The 23657-nt window shown below is 39.8% G+C and overlaps 1 protein-coding gene across 1 annotated transcript in view; it reads left to right on the top strand.

Annotated features, from left to right (window-relative positions):
• The first annotated feature begins 649 nt into the window (after positions 1 to 649).
• Positions 650 to 23657, top strand: part of apln (apelin) — a 67774-nt gene continuing 44766 nt past the window's right edge. Inside the window, exon 1 of the mRNA XM_062039794.1 lies at positions 650 to 926. Coding sequence (XP_061895778.1) covers positions 860 to 926 — 67 coding nt within the window. The 5' untranslated portion in view covers positions 650 to 859. The remainder of the gene's footprint in view (positions 927 to 23657) is intronic.

Genomic DNA, 23657 nt, shown 5'->3' with positions numbered 1-23657 from the left:
TTTTGTGGGTTGATGCACTAATTGTAAGTGTACCTTGTGTTTTTTATGTTGATTTAATAAAAAAACAAACAAACAAAAAAAAAACGATACCGATAATTAAAAAAACGATACCGAAATTTTCCGATATTACATTTTAAAGCATTTATCGGCAGGCCGAAATTATCGGACATCTCTAACCCTAACCCTTATATGTTCCCCTAGTTTCCAAATAACTAAATTAAGTCTTTGTTACTTTAATAAGCAACTAATTAATGGTGAATATGTTCCCCATACTAAAGTATTACCGATCCAACATATGCAACTTTGCTAAAAACCAAACCATGAACATGAATCCACTGCCCTTTGTCGTAAAAAAACACAACCCTGACACTTATTTCAAAGAGTATCCAACAATATCAGCACAACCCTCCGTGCTCCCTCTTCTGCCGCCCCTCCCTCACATTTATTCCCCCCCCCAGCCCATATGCACGCTCGCAAGGCGGGGAGGTGGCTTGACCTGGAGGGCACTCTATAAGATACATAAGCCACATGACCAGGCAGGACTTTGTTAGTTAGCACTCTCAGCTCCACTCAACTTGCATGCTCATTTTTGGACACACACACACACACACACACACACACACACTGTGGGAGAGCTCAGCACACACACAAAAAAAAAAGCCAGCCTTTGGAGTGGCGCTGTCACACAAATACAACACACTCGGAGAGCAAAGCAAACACTCTCCTTCTTTCTTGCTCTCTCACCCTCTCTCTCTCTCTTCCCTCCCATCCCCACACACACATACACACATCTCCACACACACACACCACTACAGTATATCAGCCAGCGACTAGCGGCGAGCCAGAGGGGAGTGCAGAAATGAATGTGAAGATCCTGACGCTGGTGATTGTGCTCCTGGTGTCTCTGCTGTGTTCTGCCAGTGCTGGTGAGTACGAGCCGAGGAGAAGCGGCGGCACTCGTGCGCCTTCCTCTCCTTTTTTTCCACGCTTGTTCGCGCCGGGACCAATGTTGATGTTGCGTGCGTGTGCGGCTGGCGAGTTCACCCAGCATGCGCGGAATACAGGAGCACCTGGTACTGCACTGCAGTGCTCCAACAACTTGAAATATCCATCATCTCGCCAACTGGCGCCTGCACCACGATCATGGCGTACGCCACTTTGATCGTGCAGGAGGATACATTTGTGCATTTTGTGTAAAGTGCATCGTCAATGGCTTCCTTTTTTGGGGGGGTGCGGGGGGGGCCGAGCCTGCAGATGTGATGCAGGTAACACCGTGGTGTGAACAAAAAACAACACTTAGGCCTTGTGTAAATGTCCGAGCCATTCTTTGGGATTATCACCTAAGTCTCAGTTGCCGGTAGGAAGCACACACACACACATGCACACACACTGCAACAATCTATAGGAGATGTGATGGGAGTCCACATGTCAGCAGGATTCATAGCGGTGTATCCGAGGCACACATGCGCTATTTTGGTCCACAAAATGGGAAGCAATTACCCAGCATCACGGCCAGTGTCGTTTTTCGCACCGCTGCGTGTGGCGGCGACGACGACGACGGGCGGGGGGAGCTTTATCCCTCTCAGTGTTTGTTCCGGCTTATGTACCTCTATATTCCCCCACCCCCCCCACCCCCCCATAGTATCCATGGAAGGAGAGAGAGGCGAGGCGGTGCTGATGGGTGTGGGGATGGGATGCTCGCTGGAGGCACTAGCAGCATGCGCCGTGGCGGGAAGGTGTCGGAAGAGGCTCTGCATGTAGGCAGTGGGTGTGAAGCCGTTTCATCCCCCCACTCGCCGGGGCATCTGTCTCGGGCTCGGGCGTCTGGGGAATGAGGCGGACGAAGAGACCGCGGCGGCGATGCTTTTGGTTTATTTTGAACATGGCAAAATGACATCCGAGTAGCGATGTAGTGCGCGGATCGATACAGAAATATCGGCTCTAAAAACGATTCTCAAATCAAAATATCAATACTTTGGATACTATAGTTGTTGGACATAATGTTTATCATTAACGGTAATACAATGTAAAAAAAAAAAAAGGAAAAAAAAAGTAACTAAACTTGTGAATGAGTCAATGTCGGATGCTTTTGTTTGGTTTTGTCACTGAACTTTTAATAGTTTTTATTTTAATGCTTTTATTATGTCACTATTTCCTACTGCTATAGTTTGAAACACCATTTTTGTCAACTTTGCATGATTTTGTCCTTTGTTTTTCTGCTGTGGCTTTTTTGTTATTCGCGCCACTATACCCTCAATATACTTAAGAGTGTCCAAACTTTCTGACTTGGGGGCCGCAATGGGCTACAAAGATTTGTTCGAGGGCCAAAAGCCAACTGCATGTAAACTAATGTAAACTGTATGTATATATATATATATATTTTTTTTTTTTTATATATATATATATATACATATATATACACACACACACACATTTTTATATATATATATATATATATATATATATATATATATATATATATATATATATATATATATATATATATATATATATATATATATATATATATATATATATATATATATATAGATAGCCTATACATATATAAATGTACATATTATATTAATATAATGGAAATATAATTAATGATTAATATAATTGGATATTAAGAGTATGTGAAAGTTCAACTCTTACCTTGTTTACTTCCATGATAACCCCCTTAAAAGTTTTGTAATCTATCAGAAATATCAAGCACATAAAATGCGCCAAACATGTATAAGCGTGGAGTGTGTTTTGCATTTTCCCATCATGCATAGTAATGGATTGGGTATAGTTTAGAATTTTTTAATGGTGCGTGGACATGTTTTATAATGTCCACAAAGTTCAGTGAGCATGTTGTGATATGTGTGACAATGTGTGTTGAATTTTTGTTTTGGTTGGATTTTTTTTGTTATGTGTATTTTTTTGCACCTTGACTAGGGAAGGTTGTTTGCAATGGGTAATATAATATAGGAAAAAGCCACACAAACTCTGTTACATAATTAAAGGTCATTGGCCTGAATTTCTCACTTTGTCCACTAGATGGCGACACAATAACAGCATCAAAATAGTCGGACTATTAAAATTAATGCAATCTCCCTGTGGGTAAAATTCCTTATTATACTCAAGGCGTCTCGTGGGCCAAATTGAGGTCGTGGGCAGGCCGCATTTGGCCCCCAGGCAGTAGTTTGGACACCCCTGCTTTAAAGTCTAAAATAAGTATGCAAAAATATATTATAATAATATTATATGATAACATGCCTTTGATTGTAACATGCATCTTAGTTTTGGTTTTAATGACCAAATTTGGAGGTGTTGAGAGGGACAAGCGGTAGAAAATGGATGGATGGATGGAAACCTCCATGTAAAATCGCTAATGCTAATCAGTAGCATGTACAGTATATGGCGTATCCATAGATCGAGATAGCACAATTTGAAAAGTGGAGCGTTTTTTTGGAGCACTTTTTCTCAAGCATGCTTGCTTTGTTGGCATGGACAACATGACGTGAATCCGCTAGGACTACGCTTGTTAGCCCGCCGCGTGCTTGTGCCATGTCGAGTCTGCAACTGGAAAGATATTAAAATGTGTAAATATTTATTTTACGTGAATCGATACCCAGTGGTAATGGAATTTGGTCAGTACCTATGAAAGTACAGAATAAGGTACTCATTCCTAGTCACGAATCAGCTCCAAGTCCAGAGATGTGTGTATTAACAGCTGTGGCTGTTGGCAACCTCCTGACGTTGTCCACAAAATGGGAGTAGCCGCATTTGAATAATCATGAGTAGCCAGTATCCAGCGGCTTCATCTACCTATCTACGCATGTACTTGGTTTATATTCATTTAATTGAAGGTGGTGGGAAAAATGCAAGACATCGTAAATATTAGGTGTCTTGCGATCTGATATTGGATTCATTGGATCAGCAAAAAAAACAAGTATCGGATGATATTGGCTTGCATCTGCAATCTCCAATACAGTATAAGCTCCGATACAAGCAGCATGTTTACATGTGCATTGCTCGACAGCCAGTCATTTACAATATGTAAACATGCTAAGCTATAAGCTACTAGGAGCAAGCAGCTACACAACAGCTAAGCACACAATAGCACATAAGCTAGGCATTTGTAATAAATGTCCTTAATTGAATGATATTGCAGTCTAAAATATAATATTTGTTAATATAAAGAAGTCTCCAAGACATAAGCTTATTAGAAAGTCTAAAATACAATATTTGTCAATATAGGTCTCCAAGACAGATGGTCATTAGAAAGTAACAAATGTGTCCGTATCATTCAACTTACTGCGTCATGAACTTAATTTAATGAACCATTGTGACCACTGGGTGTCACCAAAAACCAATTAACACCATCCATCGATTTTCTACCGCTTGTCCCGTTCGGGGTCGCACTCCACTTCAAAAACTCCACAAAAGGATAAAAGTATGCTCTATGATTTGTGCTGGTATAGCATCTAATTGATATCGTTATCAGTCAATACTCAATTCTCTGTATTGGGAGTGAAAATGTTGTATCGGGACACCCCTATTAAATATAGATATAATATACGAATACGAAGGTCCTGAGTTCAATCCCGGGCTCGGGATCTTTCTGTGTAGAGTTTGCATGTTCTCCCCGTGACTGCGTGGGTTCCCTCCAGGTACTCCGGCTTCCTCCCACCTCCAAAAACATGCACCTGGGGATTTGTTGACTGGCAACAGTAAATGGTCCCTAGTGTGTGAATGTGAGTGTGAATGTTGTCTGTCTATCTGTGTTGGCCCTGTGATGAGGTGGCGACTTGTCCAGGGTGTACTCCGCCCTCCGCCCGAATGCAGCTGAGATACGCTCCAGCTCCCCCCGCGACCCCAAAAGGGACAAGCGGTAGAATATGGATGGATGGAAGTTCTTAACATTATAACTTATCATTCACAAACGCTCGCTTTTTTCCTTAATAGCTCGTAATAACTGTCCGTAATTAACATGTAATCTAGCGCTGATCTCACAGTTTAGGTCTAGCATGTACCAAAAGGTTAGAAAACAAAACTTTAGCTGATGTTAGTTAACTTGTAGGGCTAGTAATCTTTGTGGCTTACCTTTCATACTCGAGAGAGCCGACTCTCCCATTGCATACTTTGTAGCAGGCTACACGTGGATTTGGTCCACGTTTTATCCAAAGTTTGTATTTGTCAGTTTCCATCAAATGTTCATTAAAACGACAACCACCCGGCATGATGGACCGACGCACCACTGTCCCCTTGGGGGCGACACAGAGCCGTATAAACGGCTCTGGCATGACAACAACCTAATGTAAGGGCTCGTGCATAGACAACAGATCAAGTGTGTAGCTTTCATTTTTAAGGAAACTTATTTTGATTTTTTTCCATTTTATAATTAACCTATTGAGTCAGACTGCCGAGAAATATGATGAACATTCCCACGCATTTACAAGCACTTCAGCGAAAATTCAAGCATTTTTCAAACCTTGAAAACAACATTGAAATCCAAGCATTTTCAAGGTTTTCAAGCATTTTTCAAACCTTGAAAACACAACATTAAAATCCAAGCATTTTCAAGGTTTTTAAGCACCCATACGAACCCTGAATGTTGCTATTGTTTTTCTTTATTTCGTTGATTTTTTACAAACACCCTTATATTCACGCATCGTATGGCAGCAGCGGTGTTGGAGACAAAAACAACCATTGTGGGTTTTCCAAAGTGCTGTTGCCAGGTGAACTGACTAATGGCACCTTGTAAAATCCAACATGGGAACAGTAAAAAAAGAGCCATGTCCTTCTCTGTGCAATCCTGCCATGCTCTCTGTGCACTTCTATAACCCATCCTTGAAAAGCACTCTGGCTGAAGAGTGGGCTCCAGCTTTAGACATGTGGCATCCATAATTCATCCCCCAGGCCCATCGCTCTTTCTCCCTCTGACTCTCAAGACGTAAACAGTCCCTGCTTGTGTCCGTCACAGTCGAGCATCTACCGTTTCTCCCCCCCCAGGACAAAAACAATGGCAGCTGGCACACACACACACACACACACGATTGTTTAACCTGGCAGGTGAGCTCGTCGCCATGCACGAGAGCCCTGATGAGCGCTCCTTTTTATCTGTCCGAGAAATCGGCTGCCTGGAAAGCGGGCGCTATCATGCGAGCTGTCAGCGCTGCTATTATTGCGCATAAAACTTTGATGTATTGTTGTGGCTGGCTGCAGGAATACGCACTGCAGAACGCTCGACCGAGTGTCACGGGTCAAAGTACAGCGCTGGGTAACCAAGGTGGCCAGAAAAGCACTGGCTAGTCGGGCCTGATTGGCCATTGTAAACCATTATGCTGAGCAGGCTAATGCAAAGAAGGTGTTTGTGCCTTTTGGATGTGATTACGGTGAGCATGTGGAGAGGACAAAAGCAGATAAACTTTTCCAGATGTGCAGGAATATCTTAATAAGTCTTGTATGGGAAGGGTTGGGGGGTCTTGTGGGAATGTTAGAATGGGATTATTAAGGGAAATTAAGATTTTTTGTAATTTATTTCAGCACTACTTATGTCACTTAGGCATCAGGTCATATAAAGTCCAGTACAATAAATGATAAAAAAACATTATTTGGCTATATGATAACAAACACTTGGCACAAATCTAAGTGATGTATTAAGACAGGGGTGTCCAAAGTGCGGCCCGGGGGCCATTACTGGCCCGCACCTAATTGTTTACCGGCCCGCCACACATTCTGTAAATGCTATTGCACAAATAAAAAAAACATTAAAACAAGTGGAATGAGGAGAAATCTAACTAGAAAAAGTTGCAATGTTGACACAAAACTGCCATGCAGGCTGTTTTTTTTTCCTTTTGTCTATCTTTATTTTTCTTTTTTTGCCATTGCTCAAGAAAAAAAAAAAATCAATGTTATAATGAATTATTGACCTATTATTTCTAATATTTCGCTTTAAAATGTTTTATGTGGAAAATATTGCATATATGTTGTGTGGTTGCCATACAAAAACATCAATGCTTTATTTGACAAAAAAACAAACAAAATAAAAGTTCAAACGTAAAATCAACCGATATATCTGAAGTTGATCTCGTAACTGTTGAAAGTTAAATAAAAAACTAATACAAATGTATCACTTTGAGCGTGGCACCTTTTGGATCCCAAATATATTTAATGGGATTTTATTTATCTTTTCACTGTGATTACTCAAAAATAATAATGAATTAAAATCAATGGGGTACTTCACATCAAACATTGCTTTCTGAATGTTTTGGGCAGTGGGGGAAATACTGCATATTTCAGTTTTATTATTAAAAACTAAGTTGTCTTTGACAGAAAAGGCATACAACCTTTTTTTTTTATTTTTTTTTTACTTTATATCAACCTGAAGTTGATATACTGTAGAGATTTACAGTAAGCGTTAAATAAATAAAAAATAATAATAATTTGACTTGTTTTTAACATTTTAATGACTTAGACCCTTTATGGTCCCCGGGAGCCGTAAAAGTAAAAAACAAACAAAATCCATATATTTTGTTATGGTTTGAAAATGAAAAACATAAAAATGGCCCTCGCATGCTTTAATTTTTCCGTGTGCGGCCCTCAGTGGAAAAAGTTTGGACACCCCTGTATTAAGATAATAATTATTAAAAAAATTCGGACTATAGGGCGCACCGAGATATAAACCCCCCAACATTTTAAAGGAAAAACATATACGTTCATTGTCCAGATACATACGTTGTGATATGAGTTATTTATACAGGAATATTTTGTAAATGTTTATTTACATACCTCAATTGTTTCCAAACGGTGTCTGTAACACGGCAGTAAAACGGCTGATCAAACAAAACAGAAGTCATCGCCATGGACCTGCTAGCTCCAATCAGCAAAACAGACTCAATAACTCCACGGTGACGTTTTGGCGAATTTACTGAGGAATTCGTGAATCTGAAACAATACAAAAAGAATGCCATTGTAAGTTAATAATACTCAAACAGACACTTGTATACGTGTTCGCACACTAGCTAATGCTAACGTCGCTAGCTTCATTACATCATGATAGCGTGTACAAATATGCATGAAAACACTCCTACAGACATCACACACAGGACGCTTTAGTAAGTAAAAACAGTTTTAGGTATATTGTAAAACTTACAAACAAAACAAGTAGATTCGCTATGGACGGCTAAAAGAATGAGCAGGACTCTTCTTCCGGTTGAAAGCACTACACAGAAGGACACTGCAGTGAGCAAACTTGTCCAAAAGATGGCACAATAGCAAAAACAATAAAACATATTCTCAATGGATTTGCCCCACCCCCTTTTTTTTTACTATTCTTATAATGGTCGTCAGCAAAGAAAAATCCACAAATTAGCCGCACCGTCTTATAAAGCACAAGGTTTTATAGAATTTAAAATCTACTCAAACACAGTGTTACTGTTCAAACTGTATTTACAGGTGTAAATCAGTAAAATAACTTGTTATGCAAAACTACAACTAAATAAACTCTGACATCATTCAATCAAAATGCCTTCTATGGGTTCAAATTATAATTAATTGGTATTTTTGTTGAACTTGATTGAAAGATTTGAGTGAAAAAAAAAAAAAAAAGAGGCCAAAATGTTATGAAGGACTATGTCGTGTTTGACAAGGGGTGTTGTGGGGTGGCTGCCAGTGTGTTGTGTGACTGTCAAGGAATCGGACATTAAAATATAAAAATTGTATATAAAAAAACGAAAAAACAAGAAATTAATAAACCTAATTTATTTACCAAATTAATCATTTTGGCATGTTACACTGGCCAAAATGATTAACTACACTTGTTAAATAAAACTTCTGCCTTGTCTTTAATGAATATTTGGGCCGACAAGGCTACTGTATTTTAATGTTGGTCCTTATGGTGGTACTTGGAGAGCTAACTGTTTTCTGAGGTGGTACTTTGGTGAAAAAAGTTTGTGAACCACCGCTTTAGAACATTTTTCAAAAAAGCAAATCTAGCGACTTTCATTTATTGGCCACTTTTGGACACTAGCACGTAACGCTCTTCTCAACGAGCAGCGGGGACTGACAGAAAACATATTTGTTTTGCTTTCCTTGTTTTTTGCTCATTTTTGTTTTCTCCCAGAGCATGAATAAAAACTACATGCATGGACAACTATGCAAATTAGATGACCACTGCTCCACCCCCACACCGCTACAAATCAATTGTTCTGTAGGAAACCCGGTACTTCATAGACTTCCAAGACTTAGACAACCCCATTAATAGCCGTTGTTTATGTTTAGAGTTGAATCAACAAAACAATCACACTGTTGCACTGTACAGTAATAAAAAAGGTTCCGCTCAAGCCAGACAGGAACAATGTCATCACATTGAAGCTATTCAGACCATTTTTAGCCCATAACTTTCAGAAATGCACAACATTTGAACACAAAAAATAATATAATGAGCTGCAATTCTGTATTGCAACTATGTGCACTCTCCCTAAATTTTTTTTTTTCACCACTAGTGGGAAAGGGTGTTTCGATTGGGTCAAACAAGTCAATGCTGTGCTGAAGGTACTTCAATGTTCAATTCATGGTCATTGCCCTGATTTGCTCACGTTTTCTACAGGATAGTGGAAAAAAAATGTCATCACATTGAAGCTATTCAGATATTTATTAGCCCATGTGGAAATCCCCATAACTTTCCGAAATGCACAAAATTTAAACACAAAAAAAATAATATAATGAGCTGCAATTCTGTGTGGAAACTATGTGCACTCTCCCTAAATAGCATTATGATCTTTGCAAAGGTAGATTGTTTAATCTGGTGCATGGGTACCTAATGTTATAACCAGTAAGTGAGGTTAACAATGGTGGCCCTAAAGCAGGGGTGTCAAACTCATTTTAGATCAGGGGCCACATGGAGAAAAATCAACTCCCAAGTGGGCCGGACTGGTAAAATCACAGCACGATAACTTAGAAATAAAGACAACTTCCGATTGTTTTCTTTGTTCCAATATAGAACAAGCACATTCTGAAAATGTACACATCATAATGTTGTTGGTTTTTTTTTACACTTACATGTTGCGGTTAATAGTATTCTATCTTTATTTGTCGTTATTTATACTTTCTGAATAAATGATGTGATAATGTTCATCAGTCAACTCATAGGTGTTAATTTTCAATCTATCAAGATTAAAAAAATATCAAAATCAAGTTACAGGATGTTCAATCAATCAATCAATCAATCAATTCCCCTAGAGGGGGGGGGGGGGTTACCCACATATGCGGTCCTCTCCAAGGTTTCTCATAGTCATTCACATCGACGTCCCACTGGGGTGAGTTTTTCCTTGCCCTTATATGGGCTCTGTACCGAGGATGTCGTTGTGGCTTGTGCAGCCCTTTGAGACACTTGTGATTTAGGGCTATATAAATAAACATTGATTGATTGATTGATTTATTGTCATTGTCATAATAACACTTAAGTCATACATGTCAACGAGATTGACATGTATGAGATGTTATTTATGTATTTGCTCATTTTACTCGACTGGTGCACTGGTGTTTTTTTTTACATATGTAGCATCATCTACAAAGATACAAAGAATTGCTATTGCGACATCTAGTGGAGACATTTGGAACAGCAGTTTCTTTCATTCAAAAATTTCCGCTCATTTTTATAGTTAGCAAACTCATCCTGCGGGCCGGATAAAACCTGTTTGTGGGGGGATCCGTACGTTTGACACCCCTAACATAAAGCCATACTAGATGGTCGTTGTGCGATATATACGTTATTTACTGATATAAAATTAGCCGATGACAACTTTTAATACTACCGTTATATCGCGATAATCCATGTTGATGACACATTCTAACTAGGGCCAGCAAATTTGACAGCGACAAGCAAACAAACACGTCCTCGCTGGCGACTAACGTTCCTTCAAAGTGAAAGTACTATTATCACTGGAGGACTAGATAAACATGCTACGCTACACTCCATAGGAGAATACAAGAAGCCACGTTAATCGCTAAGAGAGCTCTTAAAAAAAGGTGGGTGGATCAATACGACTATCGACTGTAATGATACCAACAGTTAATACAGGTGGGACTCAAAATAAATTGAATATCGTGCAAAAGTGAATTAATTTCAGCAATTCAACTTCAAATGTGAAACTAATGTGTGACATAAACTTTGTTGTAATGTTGATGATCATGGTTCCCCAAATGTTCTGAAATTTCAAATTGAAGGTTTTCATAAGCTGAAAGCCATAATCATCAAGATACATCAAAGGAAGTCTTGAAATATCATATTATGAGCCTATGTCATATGTAAGTTTCACCTGGTAAATCTAAATGGGTGTAATTTTTTTTATGGCGCTTGGACGTTTTTATAGTATTCACAAAGTTCAGTATGCAAGTTGTGTTATACGTGACCATGTGTGTTGACTTTTCGTGTTGATTGCGGTTTTTTTTCCGCACCATGAGTGGGAAAGGGTGTTTGGATTGGGTCATACAAGTATATGCTGTGCTGAATGTACTTTAAAGTCAAATTCATGGTCATTGCCCTGATTTGCTCACATTTTCTACAGCAGTGTTTTTCAACCACTGTGCCACGGCACAGTGAGATACAATCTGGTGTGCCATGGGAGATTATCTAATTTCAACTATTTGGGTTAAAAATATTTTTGGCAAACCAGTAATTATTGTCTGCAAATGATATATTGTTGTTGAGTGTCTGTGCTGTTTCAAGCTCGGCAGAGTAACCGTGTAATACTCTTCCATAATCAGTAGGATGCAGCCGGTAGCTAATTGCTTTGTAGATGTCGGAAACAGCGGTAGGCCGTGTGCAGGTAAAAAGGTGTCTAATGCTTAAACCAAAAATAAACAAAAGGTGAGTGCCCCTAAGAAAAGGTATTGAAGTAATGCAGAACAAAACTAAAACTGAACTGGCTACAAAGGGAAAAAAACAGAATGCTGGACGACAGCAAAGACTTACTGTGGAGCAAAGACGACGTCCACAATGTACATCCGAACATGACATTACAATCAATAATGTCCCCACAAAGAAGGATAAAAACAACAGAAATATTCTCGATTGCTAAAACAAAGTAAATGCGGGGAATATCGCTCAAATGAAGATATGAAACTGCTACAGGAAAATACCAAAAAAAGGGAAAAAGCCACAACTAAAACACTACACACAGGAAAACACACAAAAAGTCAAAATAAGTCACGGCGTGATGTGACAGATCGTGACAGTACACCTATTTTGAGACAAGAGCTATAGTGATGCATGGTTGGTTATGGTTTAAAGTCATATCCAACAATTGCGACGACGACTTTTTACTGTCAACTGATTTAGTTTTTTTAATGATTTCTGCTGGTGGTGTGCCTCCGGATTTTTTCAGCGCAAAAAATGTGCCTTGGCTCAAAAAAGGTTGAAAAACACTGTTCTACAGGATAGTGGAGTTAAATATTCAACATTGATTTGGAAACATTGATTAGAACTCTTCCAGGCCAAACTGATTGCCAATCTTTACTGGATGGTCATTTGTGCCCAGCAGACGTCAGGAAGATGAGTGGCCTGACATGAATTTGGTGAATGGCACAACTGTTATGCAGCGAGTGGCAGTTAAAGAAGAACATATTATTAGACCTATTTGGCAAGGATATATAAGAGTAACCTTTGGCTGGTGCCGTTGAGGACTTTGGCATATGTGCACGCCGGGCTGCCGTAATGCAATTCAGAACCACCTTTGAAAGAATAAATCTACTCACTTAGATGGTCCCTGGAGAGCAGATGCAGTGGAGGGAGGAAAGAAAGAGCAAAGGCAAGTAAAAAGAAAGACAGAGTGACTTTAAAATAATAAAAAAAGGCGCACTGGGAGCTTGGAGGTTGTCTCCTTTAAAATATCACACAGCTGCTTTTTGCCAGGAGGGAGACAAAACTCAACTGTAGTGCAGTCCAGACCCTTAAAACTGGAAGGGCACAACCTTAAGATGGTGATCTGGCTAAACAGGCTTCATGTGGCCACCAGAACCTTCTCTTAAGGACCCCCGTACAAGTTAATTCAAGCCAGATCTCACCCCGATATCCCTTCCACTGCTCTGCAGCAGTGAAAAGGTTATTTACGAGCCTCTGTTTGAACATTAAGTGTTTCTACGTTTATAGCACTAGTCCTGGCAGATCCAATTCCTGATCATGATCCGAGCCGACACTTTTATTAACACAGCGTGAATATTGTGCTCTTTAGGAACGCAGGTGCACGCTTCTTTGGAAGGCCGAAGAATTATGACGACTCGTGCATGTAGAAGCAGGTACCGTCTTGTTTGGTACCTCTACTGTGCTGGTACCGTTTGTACGCATTCACACATGTAAGATTCCACACCAAAGGATCATCTATTTATTATTATTCCACAGCCCACAGTTTTCCTCCGATCGGAACCATTCAAGTATCAAAACGTTCGGCTATACCGGGAATCGGGAGCTCCCTAAAAACTTTTTTTTTTTAATTTCCCGGATTACCCACAACTCCCAGTTTTCCGGGACATTTTTCCTATTGAAACATGCAGAACGCCCACATTTCTCACCCGATTCTAACCGTTCCACCATCCACACACTACACTCACCTTTGACAATTAAACTACTATTTTCCAAGTTCCAAAGAAATCCAGGAATTCCCAAAATTCCAGATTTTCCTGAATCCTATTTTCACCTCTTCCTGGAAAGTTTTCAGTCCACATTTTTCAACCGTTTCTGACCATTCTACCTTCAAAACATTCAACAAAGGCTCGTACAAATTATTGGTTTTCCCCAAATTCCAGGAATTGCGAAAATACCCATTCTCAATTAAAACCGTTGGCCGGTTTTTCCCCGAAATTCCAGGAAACTCTCATTCATTTGAATGGGAGTTTCCTCCATAGCTCTACAATGCCCTAAATTCTCAAAATGTTGCACCATTTTTAAACCGTATTCCGACCTTTCAACCATCCACTCACACTACTCTTCCGATATATTAAACGCAAAACATGTTTTCCCAAAATTTTCGATTCCACTGGAATTTCCTCCCCATTGAATGAATGAATGGGACTGCGTAGCCCACATTTCTCATCCAATTTGAACCGTTCTACCATTCCACACACTCAACTCACCCTGGACATTCAAGTCAGCCGGTTTCTCGGTTCCGAAAATTCTCTGATTACCTTGAATTACCAGGAATTTCCCCCCCTTAAAATTGAATGGGCAATTTACAAAACTCTCCATACCCCACATTTCTCAACTGATTAAAACCATTCCACCATCCACACACTTCACTCACCTTTAACAATTAAACTTTCTTCCAAGTTCCAAAGAATTCCAGGAATTCCCCAAAATTAAAAATTTTCCTAAGTCCTATTTTCACCTCTTCCTGGAAAGTTTTCACAGTCCACATTTTTCAACCGTTTCTGACCATTCTACCTTCAAAACATTCAACAAAGGCTCGCACAAATTCTTGGTTTTCCCCAAATTCCAGGAATTGCAAAATACCCATTCTCAATTCAAACTCTTACAACGTCAAAATTATCCAACTGATTCCAAAAATTCCCTCACCAACCCATTCATTTTATCTAGGACAATTATGCGAGTATCAATATTTTTTTTAAAATGCCGGTTTTCCCAAAATTCCAGGAAACTCCCATTCATTTGAATGGGAGGTTCTTTCATATTTCTTCAATGCCCTAAATTCCGACCTTTCAACCATCCACTCACACAACTCTTCCGATATATTGAACGCAAAACATGTGTTCCCAAAATTTCCGGTTTTCCTGGAATTTTTTTCCCCATTGACAATGAATGGGCATTATACAATTGACTGCATAGCCCACATTTCTCATCCAATTTGAATCGTTTTACCATTCCACACACTCCACTCACCCTGGACATTCAAGCCAGCATGTTTCTTGTGTCCGAAAATTCCCTGATTACCTGGAATTACCAAGAATTTCCCCATATTAAAAATGAATGGGCAATTTACAAAACTCTCCATACCCCACATTTTTCAACCGATTCGAACCGTTCCACCATCCACACACTTCACTCACCTTTGACAATTAAACTACCATTTTCCAAGTTCCAAAGAATTCCAGGAATTCACAAAATTATCCTAAGTCCTATTCCCACCTCTTCCTGGAAAGTTTTGACAGTCCACATTTTTCAAATGTTTCTGACCATTCTACTTTCAAAACATTCAACAATGGCTCGTACAAATTATTGGTTTTCCCCAAATTCCAGGAATTGCAAAATACCAATTCTCAATTCAAACTGTTACTACGTCAACATTTTTCAACTGATTAAAAAAATTCCCTCACCAACCCATTCATTTTATATAGGACAACAATGCGAGTATCAATATTTTCAAAAATTGCCGGTTTTCCAGAAATTCCAGGAAACTTCCATTCAAATGAATGGACGTATTCATAGTTCTACAATGCCCTAAATTCTCAAAATTTTGCGCCATTTTTAAACCTGATTCCGACTCACACTACTCTTCCGATATATTGAACGCAAAACATGTTTTCCCTTTTCCAAAATTTCCGCCTTTCCTGGAATTTTCTCCCCATTGACAATGAATGGGCATTATACAATTGACGTTTGTATAGTTGCAACAGCCTCTTTAAGAGTGTTTTAAGATAAGAGTTACAAGCATCCCCACCATTATTTGGCTTAGCGAATGTCACAGACAACCAAGTAAGATCAGACCAACACATCCGGTCTTACTCACTAGCATTAGCTTATAACTTAAGATCGACATAACTTAGTTTTCAAACTATTGGAAGGGTTAAAGAGAGAGTGAAGGACAGTGCTGAGAAGAAGGAATCATCAAAAACATGAGAGAGCTAATGCCAGCCAAATACATAAAAATAACATCGATGGACATTTCCATCGGGGGGTCCCTTTGGGGTCACGGGGGGTGCTGGCGCCTATCTCAGCTGCATTCGGACATTTATCCATGAAAATATGAAGAAGCTGCTGATGGAGAAGCAGCACTAAGAAGATACTAGAAGTCCACTCTTTAAGGCAGGGGTCAGCAACCCAAAATGTTGAAACAGCCATATTGGACCAAAAATACAAAAAACAAATCTGTCTAGAGGCTATTTTACAACATTGGAAAACATGAGTAAAATGGAGGCTTGTCAGAGGGTGAGATAACTCCTGGAAATTACTGGCTTAAAATGGCCAAAGGTATAGATGTGTGTGTGTCCAAGTTAAAGGTAATGGCAGGCCGTCTTCTTGTAGGTGATTTATTACAATCTTTGGCAAGCATTTGCTGTGGTCTGGAACAACATGGCACACAAACTATACAGCTAATGTGTCATGAGACATGCAAATATAAATTAAATACACAGAGGGCATCGGTTGGGGACATCTCTGCGCTGCTGACCTGTCTCCGCTCGAGATGGTCTCCTGCTGGCCCAACTATGGACTGGACTTTCACTATTATGTTAGATCCACTATGGACTGGACTCTCACAATATTATGTTAGATCCACTATGGACTGGACTCGGCCCTGCGATGAGGTGGCAACTTGTCCAGGGTGTGCCCCGCCTTCCGCCTGATTGTAGCTGAGATAGGCTCCAGCACCCCCCGCGACCCCGAAGGGAATAAGCGGTAGAAAATGGATGGATGGATGGATGGAGGACATAAGGAAATTAAATGAGCTCAAATATACCTACAAACGAGGCATAACGATTAGATTCTTGTAATGAAATTGATTATTTTGCAGTCATGCACTGACCAAATATGCCTGATTAGCACCTCACACAAGTCAATAACATCAACAAAGCTCTGCTTTGTGCATTCACAGACAGCATAAAACGTTTGGTGGACAAAATAAGACAAAGAAGGAGTGGCATAAAACACGTCGGAGAACGTTATACATGTAAACAAACTGAACTACGGTGAGTTCAAAGGCCGTCGTAATTAGTAGGGCTCACGCTCGCCAAATACTTTCATCAGTGAAGCATAAATAAATACTAAACAGTGGGATTTCTAACAATCAGGAAGGTTTGTGTCATGTTTGTCCTCCTACAGAAACTATATTACAACAAAACATTTTTTTTTTTTCCCTCATGTTTTACCATGTTTTACACATCTTGAACCCTTTTTTTCTTTTTCTTTTTATTGAGACAAATATTATTGATGTATTTAATATTTGTTTGCTTACTATGGTATATTATTTATTTGTTCACTGTTCTGTTACAGAGAACAAGGAAATTGGATAAAATTGCTATGGCATGAAAAGGGGTAGGATTAAATAAGCTCTGCTTCTTCATACTCCTTTTCGGACGTGCTGTAATGAAACAACTGGAATTGTGTGATGCATTACATTGTATCGTATGCATGTTCGAAATAAACTGAAACTGAACTGAAAATATTCATACATTTTTGGACTCTGGTTCTCCGGGTGGACGCGTCACAGAAGCCGCCCAATCAAGTCCTAGCTCAAGTTCCCCGAACCATGCAGCCGTGTTCTTAGTGTTGTTGTCGGGGGCCTCCGGTGAAGATGCCGGTAACGAGTGGAGGACGTGACTGCTGTAGTGGGATTTAGTTGGTGCCTTGCCATAATGACTCCCCCGCAGGGATGCTGCAGAGACTGTGCATTTTAGGCAGCATGTTTCCATCACCGAGCTATTGCCGTGCCTCTCGAGTGGTTTCAAACTGTCGTGTTGGCAGCGGGCTCACGATGAATGGAAGGTTTGAAAATCACAACTCCACACAACACGGAACCCCGTCAGCGGAGGATTAGGATCATACATAATTCATCGCACTCCTTCCATTGTTTGATTGTTGTTCACGCGTTTAAACCTTGTCGAATGCCAAATAACCTGCCACTGAATAATAGCGGGGGTCTAGCCTACAGAACACAGGTGGTTCCCTAGATCAGTACCGGGCCCCTTTCCAGCACAAGGGAGCGGTCTCTCCCTTGCACCAGATGTTTATAAAATTAGCCGAACAACTCATAAACATTTATCCGCATAATGGAAACAGTTTACTCAAGGTGGTTCGTCCGCAGCTCTGCCGGCTGTCACTGAAGTAATCTTCCATGCCCGTCATCCATTCGTGTTCTAGGGTTGAGCTGGAGTCTGGTTGCTAGTCAATCTCAACAGATCAATCCACACTATTTCCACGGGACCTATAGCTACATCTCCACATGTCCACTTCCATGTCACATCCAGGTGACAGTGCATCCAGGAACGACTATTTTGATAGTCAACGACTATCTTAACGATTAGTCGACTCGTCGGATTATAAAACGTGCACATAATTATTGGCTCTAATTTTTTCCGTCGACTTTAAAATGCAACTTAAGTTGTTTAAAGCATGTGCGTACTAACAACAAAGATGACTAATTCATTCATAAATATTTATTTCTACTGTAACTGTGCTGCTCATTCAGCTGTTACAAAAACCTAAACGACTATTAAAATGTTGCCCATTTAAAAGAAACGAAAGGCAAAGTGCTAAAAAAACAAATATTAACCTTGTTTATGTATTTAAAAAAACAACTGTTAAACAAAAAAACAAATCCAACTTCCTCAAAAAGAAAAGAAGCATTTTGAGATTATGTTTAAAAAGCTGCTTTATTATTTTATTGATTAAATCCTGGCAGTTTTAGCACTCTAACAGACTCAATGTTTAGAATTGTATCATTGATTAATTCTCAACATGTTAGCTATCTATTAGATTGAATGTCTAATCTCATACCATCGCATTGGTGCCTAATGCTAGTCTCTGTGCGCACGCGCTTCACATTTGTTAGTGTGCTTTTTTTCATTGCATTGCGAATTGATGCTGCTTTAAAAAGTACTTGAATTGATGTAGACCAGTCCTTCTCAAATAGTGCGGTGGGACCTTGAAGAACATGCTTTTTTTCCGTACTAGAATACAATATATTGCCAAAAATATTTGGTCACCCATCCAAATGATCAGAATTAGGTGTCCTAATCACTTGGCCCGGCCACAGGTGTATACAATCAACCACTTAGGCATGGAGATTGTTTCTACAAACATTTGTGAAAGAATGGGCCGCTCTCAGGAGCTCAGTAATTTCCAGCGTGGAACTGTAATAGGATGACACCTGTGCAACAAATCCAGTCGTGAAATTTCCTCGCTCCTAAATATTCCAAAGTCAACTGTCGGCTTTGTTATAAGAACATGGAAGAGTTTGGGAACAACAGCAACTCAGCCACCAAGTGGTAGGCCACGCAAACTGACAGAGAAGGGTCAGCGGATGCTGAAGCGCATAGTGCAAAGAGGTCGCTGACTTTCTGCACAGTCAGTTGCTACAGAGCTCCAAACGTCATGTGACCTTCCAATTAGCCCACGTACAGTACGCAGAGAGCTTCTTGGAATGGGTTTCCATGGCCCAGCAGCTGCATCTCAGCCATACAACACCAAGTCCAATGCAAAGCGTGGGATGCAGTGGTGTAAAGCATGTCACCACTGGACTCTAGAGCAGTGGAGACTCCTTCTCTGGAGTGATGAATCACACTTTCCCATCTGGCAATCTGATGGACCAGTCTGGGTTTGGATATTGCCAGGAGAACGGTACATTTCGGACGGCATTGTGCCGAGTGTGACATTTGGTGGAGGAGGAATTATGGCGTGGGGTTTTTTTTCTCCAGGAGTTGGTTTTGGCCCCTTAGTTCCAGTGAAAGGAACGTTGAATGCTCCAGGATACCAAAACATTTGGGACAATTCCATGCTCCCAACCTTGTGGGAACAGTTTGGAGCGGGCCCCTTCCTCTTCCAACATGACTGTGCACCAGTGCACAAAGCAAGGTCCATAAAGACATGGATGACAGAGTCTGGTGTGGATGAACTTGACTGGCCTGCACAGAGTCCTGACCTGAACACGGTAGAACACCTTTGAGAGGAATTAGAACAGAGACTGAGAGCCAGGCCTTCTCGACCAACATCAGTGTGTGACCTCACCAATGCACTTTAGGAAGAATGGTCGAAAATTCCTATAAACACACTCCGCAGCCTTGTGGACAGATGAAGCTGTAATAGCTGCAAAAAGTGGACCGACATCATAGTGAACCCTGTGGGTTAGGAATGGGATGGCACTTCAAGTTCATATGTGAGTCAAGGCAGGTGGCCAAATACTTTTGGCAATATAGTGTCAGTGTGCCAAGACTGTGGCATCGGATACAAAAAGACTTGAGGCTGTAATTGCTGCCAAAGGTGCATAATCAAAGTATTGAGCAAAGAATCTGAATACTTACGTACATATGATTTTTTTTAAAAAGTTTTTTATTTCTAATACCTTTGCAAAATCACATTGTCATTACGGGGTATTGTTGACAAAAATGACTGTAACATAACAAAATGTGGATGCACTGTACGTGTCCGAGCATATAGGCTTCCCACTCTGACGCCAGGCGGCTGCTATTTCCTGTCATCAGCAGTGTATACAATGCAGGGGGAGGCATAGTGATATTTCCCTCCTGGTTTCTCCTCCAGCTTGGGGAAAAGCAGGTTCACAGCACAGCAGGGGGGAGGCAGGATGATGACGATGATGACACAGGAGATGAGAGGGCGGGGTTTTTCTTTGCCCTTGACACATCATCTTTAAGGATGCTGACCTCTACACTGTCAGAAGTGAGGCATGCGGGTTGGAAGCCTATTTTTTTTCCAAGTACCTAAGAGTCAAGAGTACAAAAACGCCACATCTGACAAGCTCTCAGACCCCTAAAAAGCATTTTGACAGGAAACAGGGACTTTCAGTAGACTGATGTTCGATTGCAGGGTCTAAATTTAGTTCCAGGGTCATTCATTTGCCCTCAAAAAAAAAAAAAAAGTCCCTGATTGGGGAAAAGCAGAGCTCGGTTTGCAGAGCTGATGTTACGCATTTGGCTTCACTTGTGATTGATTTGATTCAAGACGCCGTTTTTTACGAGTACAACAAAGCTTTGAAAGAATCTGCTTCGTTCTTAAAACCGCAGGTCCCAGTACTGGGGCAGCTGGGTTGCATCTGTGTCACTACGGTAATTACTTTGTGTTACATAAATATCAATAAGCACATGCCGTACATTCACGTAAGCAGCGGAATATCAGTCAAAAGCACAACAAAACCAAAAAGGAGACAATTCGAACCACAAGCACCTAATTGTTTAAAGGTCAGTTGCACTTTTTTATTTTGCCTAAAAGACCACATATGTGTTTTTCTTTTTTTATGCACGCTAGCTAGTAAATAAATGCGAGCAAAAGTCCGCTTGCAATGGAGCCTGAGGGAGCTGCTCTATTCTGCCTAGAAATCCCTTAAAAAACATCCAAACACTTTAATCCACGCGTTTTATCTACACACTGTAAGTATATACAGGTACGTAATGCAGTAACAGGTAGATTCATGATAACATGTAATATTTATGTTTTTTTCTCATTTTAAGCATTCATTTTACAAACGTTAGCTTTTCCCCTTCAACAACATAATTGATTAAAGTTAAAGTACCAAAGTAACAATGATTGTCACACACACACACTAGGTGTGGCAAAATTATTATCTGCATTTGACCCAGGGCCATCACCCTTGATCACCCCCTGGGAGGTGAGGGGAGCAGTGGGCAGCAACAGCGGTGACCGCGCCCGGGAATCATTTTTGGTGATTTAACCCCCAATTCCAAACCCCAGCAGCTAATTAATTACACCAGACGTAATTAGATGTATTTTACAGGTTGGTAAGACTTGGTATAAGTAAGTTGGTGATAAATTGAAGAGGCAAAAAATTAAGTAAAATTTATAAAAAATGTAATTGTCCAAAAATTAAGTTGGACAAAAATAAAAGATGACAGTAAATTAAGTGCACCACACCTAATTACAATATATATGTTAAAAAAAAAAAGTTACTTTGATGCAAATTTGAAAAATTGTCGCAAACCTTTCCAATCAAGTTTTACAAGTTTTGCTAACTTTCTGTTTTTTAATTTGAATTAAAACTTTGTATAATTAAGTTGGTGATAAGTTGAAGAAAAGCAACAAAATTAGGTTTATTAAACATGAAAAAGGGTAGCTAATTAATTACACCAGACGTAATTACATGTATTTTATAGGTGGGTAAAACTTGGTATAAGTAAGTTGGTGATAAATTGAAGAGGCAAAATAAGTAAAATTTATAAAAAATGAAATTGTCCAAAAATTACGTTGGACAAAAATAAAAGATGACAGCAAATTAAGTACACACCACACCTAATTACAATATATACGTTAAAAAAAAAGTTACTTTGACGCAAATTTGAAAAATGGTCGCAACTTTTTCCAATCAAGTGTTACAAGTTTTGATAACTTTCTGTTTTTTAATTTGTTAAAACTTTGTATAATTAAGTTGGTGATAAGTTGAAGAAAAGCAACAAAATTAGGTTTATTAAACATGAAAAAGAGTAGCTAATTAATTACACCGGACGTAATTAGATGTATTTTATAGGTTGGTAAAATTTGGTATAATTAAGTTGGTGATAAGCTAAAGATGCAACAAAACTAAGTTAAAGATGAAACAAAACTAAGTAAAATTACCTGATACATGAAACGTGACAAATTAAGAGGTGCATTATCCACTTTAGTTGGCAGTAGTGTTGAATGTCTTCAAATGTGTTTTGTGACAATTCCAACTTTGACCACAGCGTTAGTTGCTATGTAGAGTGGCGCATTCCATCTTTTTCAGCAGACTGCTTTGTGGAATATTTCACCCCCGTCTTCCTCTCACGCGAGATCCACCCAGAAGTGGGACCATATCCCTTCCCTACTGTACCTCAGTTTTAATTAGTTATCCGTTCCAAAAGGTTGGAGGCCACCTTTGTACTTTGCTGAGAGTTCTAGCTTTACCAACGTGTGAATTTCACCTGTGGAATCTTTTGTTTGGGCACTCACTTTTGCAGAATACTATGTAGGCAAATAGACCTCTTTGTATCCAACTTTCTTTGAAACGCCACTGTATTTGAATTACGTCACAAAACATGTCAAGAAAGCCGCCTTACTTTATGTACTTTTTTCCCTACACTTTGAATCCTGCGATTTATAAAACAGTGCAGCTAATCTATGGATTTCCCCCCCCCCGCTAATCGCCATGTTGTGTTGCTTCAACCGTTTTCATTAAGCCCATGCAGAGGACTGAAATGGTGTGTTATTGTTTGCGCTATGGCACAATCTTTTGGACGGGTTGGCTCACTGCAGGTGCTGCGAGGTGAAAATGTACTTCCTGTTGTAATGCCGTAAACCAGAAATAAGCGCAAATAGCGTTTTTGCTCAAAAGGATTCTTTATCACTCCAAGTAATGTTTGTAAGTTTTACAATATAACCAAAACTATTTACACTTACCTAACCGTCCCATGTGTGACGCCCGTAAGAGTGTTTTCATGTACACGCTGCATGAAATGCGCTGTTAGCATTAGCTAATTTGCTAACAGTGTCTGTGTTAGTATTATTAACTTGCAATGGCATTGTTTTTGCATTGTTTAAGTTTCACAAATTCCTCAGTAAATTCACCAAAAGGGCACTGTGGAGTTTTTGAGTCTGTTTAGCTGATTGGAGAGTTAGCTTCCGCAGCCAGTGGGTCCATGACAATGACTTATGTTTTGTTTGATCAGCCGTTTTGCTGCCGTATTACAGACACCGTTTGGAAAAAATTCAGGTATGTAAATAAACATTTACA

Source organism: Entelurus aequoreus, linkage group LG28 (assembly GCF_033978785.1).
Source record: "Entelurus aequoreus isolate RoL-2023_Sb linkage group LG28, RoL_Eaeq_v1.1, whole genome shotgun sequence".
Lineage (NCBI taxonomy): Eukaryota > Metazoa > Chordata > Actinopteri > Syngnathiformes > Syngnathidae > Entelurus > Entelurus aequoreus.
Note: the sequence above shows the minus strand (reverse complement) of the source record. Positions and strands in the feature narration are given on the sequence as shown.